Source organism: Chanodichthys erythropterus, chromosome 15, assembly GCF_024489055.1.
Source record: "Chanodichthys erythropterus isolate Z2021 chromosome 15, ASM2448905v1, whole genome shotgun sequence".
Taxonomy (NCBI): Eukaryota; Metazoa; Chordata; class Actinopteri; order Cypriniformes; family Xenocyprididae; genus Chanodichthys; species Chanodichthys erythropterus.
Window position 1 is genome coordinate 26,396,815 of NC_090235.1, and position 6,676 is coordinate 26,403,490.

The 6,676-nt window shown below is 41.9% G+C and overlaps 1 protein-coding gene across 4 annotated transcripts in view; it reads right to left on the reverse strand.

Moving 5' to 3' along the window:
* atxn1a (ataxin 1a) overlaps positions 1–6,676 on the reverse strand; it is a 112,330-nt gene that overhangs the window by 8,648 nt on the left and 97,006 nt on the right. For all 4 annotated transcript variants that reach the window (XM_067361714.1, XM_067361715.1, XM_067361717.1 and 1 more), the window contains one exon: positions 1,141–3,241. In XM_067361714.1, the coding sequence (XP_067217815.1) occupies positions 1,141–2,925 (1,785 nt within the window). In that variant the 5' untranslated portion in view covers positions 2,926–3,241. The remainder of the gene's footprint in view (positions 1–1,140; positions 3,242–6,676) is intronic.

The window sequence follows — 6,676 nt, forward strand, 5'->3', positions numbered from 1 at the left end:
AGAGGACATGGAATTCATACAGTAGAAGTCATGCACAAATGCCTGATGATATGAATGAAGGCCTTTGCTAAATAGCATCTGTTAATCAGCGCCTCTCAAACTGACAGACTTTAGAACTGCTTTTGAGTGGGTGGCCCCATCTCAACTCCCAGACAAATGAAGCAGATTTTTCATACAGCCTACTCACAGTACAACAGAAGGAAGCAGAAATAAGGAATGACTCAATTCTGCCAGTGAATCCCACACAAACTAAACAAAGATGCCATGGGGACAGCCAGGGGAGGGATTATGGAACAGGGAGATGATTTCAGCTGCCAATTTACCCCACATCTAGTTACACTGATTGAGTGCAGGTGGAGTTCATATAGGAGGACATTCACAGCCTCAAAGCATATAAAAAAATAAACTTAATGACTATCATATGGTTATTCAAACTGAGATGATAAAAATGCATGAAAGATGTAACAAAGTAAAGAAGATGCCTGGGCATTAGTAAAAGGTTTCTAAAAAGATTTTTGCCAATGAGCACTTAAAAATTAAATTAAATTAGCCATCTTTGGATACCATTTGCATATTATAAACATGTCTTAAGGTTCAAAATATATTGGCATATATTTCCACTGTAATTCCACTTCTTAAAGACAGCAGGACTCAAATAAATGTGATTCTAATATGAATGATAACATTAAAAAAATGCACTGTACTGTATGTACCTAATAATAAACACTCTATAAAAATATACACTATAAACATACATACAGCATTTGACAAGTCATTGCAATAGTTATGTAGAAAAAAACAAAAAACAAACCTGTACTGTGTTTATAGGGGTGGGCAATATAAACAAAAAAATATATATTCTAGAAAACATTTTTTTTTTTTGTGATAATTTAGTTAAATATGGGCTTAGCCAAGGGTCAACTGCATAACGTTATTTTTTTTCTAATAAATTCTTTTACTACCATGTGCCGGAAGTTCTGTACAATGATGCTATAAAAAGTCATACCATTTGACAAATTTCTGCTGTTATTTCTATGGATATATCGCCCACCCTTATCCTTGTGTATATGGGAAATAATAGCTCACATTTGTCATCAAACATTTCTACAACAACTGTAAAGCAAAAATATATTATCCCACCTGTGAGCGATGCTCTCCTACAGCAAACTGTATAATAGCGAAGTTAGGTGTATGACTGCTGTCGATGCGCTCTACAGTGCTGGAGTCAATCTTCAGCTCATTGCTGATCTCAGCACTCTGAATGAAATCCTCCGTCTTCAGGTCCTCCACCCGCTTCAGTTCCCCATCTGCCAACTGGATGATGGAGCCCTTCGTGAAGTAAGGGGGCAGTGAAGGGGCTGAGGGTGGTGGTGGAGTCGTCAGCAGGCTGGCAGGGGCCGGAACCACGGGCAGATGCAACTGGGCTTGAACCACAGCTGCGGCAGGGTGGGGGTATGGGGCCGGAGGTTCAAAATTCTCCATTTTGGGGGCCGTTGAGGTGACGAAAGCATGGGGCAGTGCCGCAGACAAGGGCGTTGTGGTCGATGTAGCATTAGCTTCCGTTCCACTTACTGGGATGATGACCGGCTGAGTTCCAGGGATGACCAGGTGCTGGGGTAGGCTGGTGTGGTAGCTGAGAGGTTGCTGGTGCCCTGTGCCGGCAATGTAACCAATGATGGGCTGCTGGGTGGGGTAGAAATTGGTGGAGGGGAGGCCCAGGGAGAGTGACTCTGTGGTGTTATGCGTGGTCTGGATAACTGCATGAGGAGACAGTGTGGTAACTGCTCCCTTCAGATTGTCCACAGGTGGAGGTGGAGGAGGAAATGGAAGGGAGGCAGAGGAGGAGGAACTGCGGGACACAGGTTTGCCTGCACAAATCCCTCCTTTTTCAGTGTGGGATGTTGGGGGAGGCAGCTTGTCCGGTGTACCTCCGGGATCAGCAACACTGGAGCTATGACTGTTTGGAACCAGCACCAACGAGGTCCGCAAGGCTGCACTGTCCTGCGCATATTCAGCAGGTAGCACCACATGCCGAGCCTCATAGTGATGTGGGCTCTGCTGCTGGTGAATCTGATGCTGATGGGAGGAGGAACCTCCTTTGGCAGTGCTGCTCTGCTTCCCTGCACTGGACTCGGGAGATGGACCAAAGCGTCTGTTCTTTTCCAGCTCTCCATTCAGCACCTCCCTGGGCCTTGTCTCCTCCCTCTTGGGTAAAAGTCCATCTCCGTACTGAACTAAGACCTGCGAGGGGCCACTCAGGGGGAGCGTGTGGTGAGGGTGTAGGTGTAGAGGCAAATGAGCATGGGGTGATTGTGCAGTCCTAGGGGATACGCTTAGAGGAGAACCAGCAATTTGGACATATTGGGTGGAGTGGGCTGAAGAGGTGTTGTCAGTTGTGACGAGGCCTGAACGGCCCAAATGGTGGTGCTGGTCAATTTTGGATGCTGGAGAAATGGAGGTGCTGGCATAAACATCACGTTGTGTGGTAGTGGTGGCAGCCGAATGGGGAACTAGGGGGGAGATGTAGCCAGCATATGGTGCAGAGTACGGAGAGCTGATGAAATGTAGATTGGGAGGCAGGGGTGTGTATTGGATGGTGCCGTGGGGTGACGTGTACACTGCAGGTATTGTGGTCACTGCAGGTGGAGCTCTGGTTGAGTGAGTGGATGAGGAAGGTGCGCTCTCAGCCGTGGCCGACAACGGTTTGTATTGAGGCCCATCGGATTCTGCGGAGGTGCTGATGTGCAGCCGCCCTCTGTCATGCCCGCTTGCCAGACTGGCAAGCCAGGCCAGGTTCCCCCCACGCTGGCTCTCACTTGCAGGCGCCATCACCATGGGCCTATCCTCTGAGGGCAGAGTGCTTGCTGGGATTTCACGCTTTTTGGGGGGCAGGCATTCATTGCTCCGCTCCTGGTTTGACTTCATGGTGTCTGAGATTCTTGTACCACACTTTCTGGATGTTTCTTCCCCCTGGCTTTTTTGGCTCTTTTCCTCTCCCTCTTGGTCTCAGTTTGTCTGGCTAACAGAGTGTGCCCTCCCACTGATTGACTCGGAGCGAGGATGGGGATGGGGTAGAGAGGAGAGTGGTGGTGATAGGGGATATGTCCTGTGCCTAAGGTTGGATGGACACAGATTTCAGTCTTAAGCAATGGAAGTCACACCTGCTGTGGGAGAGCGGTCCATGCAATTCATGTGGAATCATTTCCCTCTGAGAGCGAGTCTCCAGGACTGCAAGAAGAACCTGAAAAATAAGCACACACATCATTAAGGTTATTTCTGTTTTAAGACAAGCCTATAAACTCTATCAAGACAGCTTAAAGTAAAAAACTAGTTCAGTGCATTCAACAGCTTTTTTAAGTTTTTTTTTAAGGTGGGCATCAGTATCTTGTGGATAACACTCATAGCGTGTGTGTTTGGAGTATGTAAGTGGACCCCCTGTAGGGCAAGATGGAACACACAGTGTGAGCATCATTAATAATGAACTGGCTCTCTGCACTCAGGGCCTATTTGAAGCAAGTAACACATTCACCATCATGCAACACATAATCACAAATTAGACTGGACTATACTCTATACTCTGTATACAGAGTATACTAATCGTGATATAAACATCTTAAAATTAACCCATTTTACTTCTGTAATGAGTCATTTTTCCAAAAAAAGATATTCAAAGACAAAAAAAATGTGTAGGCAGGGACTATTTTAACCATCATGAATTGACTGAATTGTGAAAAGTGGGTGTTTATATGGAATAATGACTCTAGATTTGAATTGATGAGTGACTGGCTGTCAGTATTAGAGGACTACATTAACCGACAACCCACATGGCTTAGGTGACATCAAATGAAAGGAAATATGTCAGAGACGAAGCAAGTCACATATTGATGCAAGATGTTTTTCTTAGGAATAACATGCACTAATGAATGAATGAATGCATAAGTGTATTAAGAATGTAAAAACTGTGTACATTGATTTGATGTTAACTTTAAGAGCTCTCCATCAAAGTAGGAAGTCAGTCCCTTTTTCTTCTCCCTCCCACTCCAGAGTGTATGGGGATACACGTGACAAAACAGTGATGTTGTGCAGTGTTATGGCTTGTTTGACATTTCTCCCTGAGCTCTATTGATTGGATCCATTCAGCTGCGTCTGTTGTCCAGAACTGGTGGGAGGGTGGTTTTGCATGATAAACAGGCCCTGATGATTTAACAAGTGTTGCAGTGCACGGTGCTATAAAAGCGCAGACGGTTTCTGCTATAAGGGAAACCTATCCTTTAAGCTGGTCTGTATAGCTGCTTACTTTTTTGTGTGTATACAACACTTAGTTACTTTTGTGTAAATGTACCATAGTATTACCATGATGTTTTTGGATATGTACAATGCTAGCATTGTGTTTTTTGGAGACAAAATTCTCCATGGTTTATTAGACATGGCACCACAGTAAGGGGCCGTTCACAAAGAACACATTTTTCTATTCCAATGCTCTACTTTTCCATTGTTTTTCTATGTAAACGCATGCTAGATGGACGTGTATGACCGTTGCGCTTGCGTCTCATGAACACCGCATTTTTAATACGCCATGTCAGGTAAAGAATTTCAACTTTTACACGCAGCGCCACACATCAATGTCAGTTTCATAACAGTGGACCAATCAGATGACCCCAAGGACGGGGCAAGCACTGTGAGTTTCTGTTTACAGTAGCAAGTTGGCATGGCAACTGTTTTATTTGAAGTCTACATGGCGGAGGAGGTGCTCATAGTGGCTGTATCTGGAAAGCCAGTGTGATTACTTTCTTTTTTTCCACGTCAAAAACAGTATCTATCTGGCTATTTCTGTTATTTCCGTTATTGCATCACATCTCAAAAGTGCGTCTCAAGACTCTCGTGTTCTGCACTGCGTTTTTTTTTTTTTAAACCATTGCTGAGCACTGCTACACTACTACCAACAGTACTACCATACCTTTTGGACATGTACCATGGTAGCAGTATAGTATTTTTGGATGCATCGTGAAGTAACAGGTATCAGATGGTAGTACTATGCAAGTACCATGGTATTACTACATGATGCACTGTACCACTGCACATGGTAATACAATGCGTGTTTGGACATAGTAATACTACGGTATTCTTTGAAGTATGTACCATGAAAAACCAGATAAACGGCATAGTATATGAATATGGTAGAACCATAATATATATCAATTACTATGGTATTACATCTGATAGCATCACTATATGACTAAAGCATGCCTGTCAAACTTCATATAATCAGACTCTGTTTTAAAATAGTTTATGTTTAGGTTCACAAAGGTCATGTCATCACTTAAAGCAGACACATCAGCCCTCGGCTGATTACAAACAGCAGGAGCATGTCCTCTCTGTTTGCTCTTAAGTCGAAGTAGTGTAGAAAGGTTACACAACAGCTGAAAATTATTGATTGACGCTATTGACATTGAGCAGGGTGTTTATTCTCAGCACTCTCTCAATCAGTGTTTCCTGCCTCTTTTTTTCTCCTTTTCACCCCCCCCCACCCGTTACACTCTCATTTATTCCCTTTGGCTCATATATCTTTTCATCTCTCTTTGCACCACCCCCAACCTCTCTTGTAAGTCTTTTTCCTTTACCATAATTTGCATCAGACAAGGGCAATCAAGCATGTTAATAACCCAATTATCATAATCATTTTAATTAATGATTTAAGTAATCATGCATGGTAGATGACAATATTATCTAGATGGTATTATAACTTTAAAGGCTATTCTAGAGGTTTAAACGGGTCTCTGCCAGGTCCTTGAACTAAAACCTTTATAATGAGATTATATTTGAAAACTGATTAAAATGGTAATCAGTGATTCATTGTTCAAGATGATCTACATCTTGATTTAGTCTCTGCTTGTAAGAGCATATGATATATGCTTCCCATAAATCAAAGCACAACCAAAGACACTCTTTTGCATCTGAATATGCATACTTCTCAGCCACATATTATGCAAAAAAAGTACAATCAATAAGATATGAAAACTGTGGAGAAAAAAGTAGCAGAGAACTGTGAGCTGGGCAGCTCTTTTCATGTTTAACTACTATAGGTACCAAGAAATTTCCCTGTGGTTAAACTGTACTTGTTGTATATTTACTTGTTTGAACATCTCAGTACATTTTTGTGGTTGTTGTTATCATAGGTCAAAGAACATTCAGGTTAAAAGGACAAATGCTACCATGGAACATGTAGAATGTACATTTCCAAGAATGTACTGATGTTGCACACCTGCATACCTAGATAATGCACTTCAACAACAATCAAGAAGACAGCTATTTACTGCATTCGATAAAAGAGAAGTAGTACCTCAAAAAAAAAAAAAAAAAGTTTTTCTCATTCAAAAACTGTAACAAAACAAAAATAAAACAAAAAAAATGCAACAAAATATGAGATCAAATAGTGTATAAAACATTTTTTTAAGCATCTTTTATTAATAACTGTGGCTTTTATCATCTCATATCAATTGTGAAAATATATGGAGTATTCCTAATTCTAAAAATTAGGAAACCACAAGACTATTTAATTGAACTACCAAAAGCAAAAAGGTGATTAAAATTAGTATATACAGTTGCAAGAAAAAGTCTGGGAACCCCTTGCAGAATCTGTGAAAATGTGAATAATTTTAACAAAATAAGAGAGATC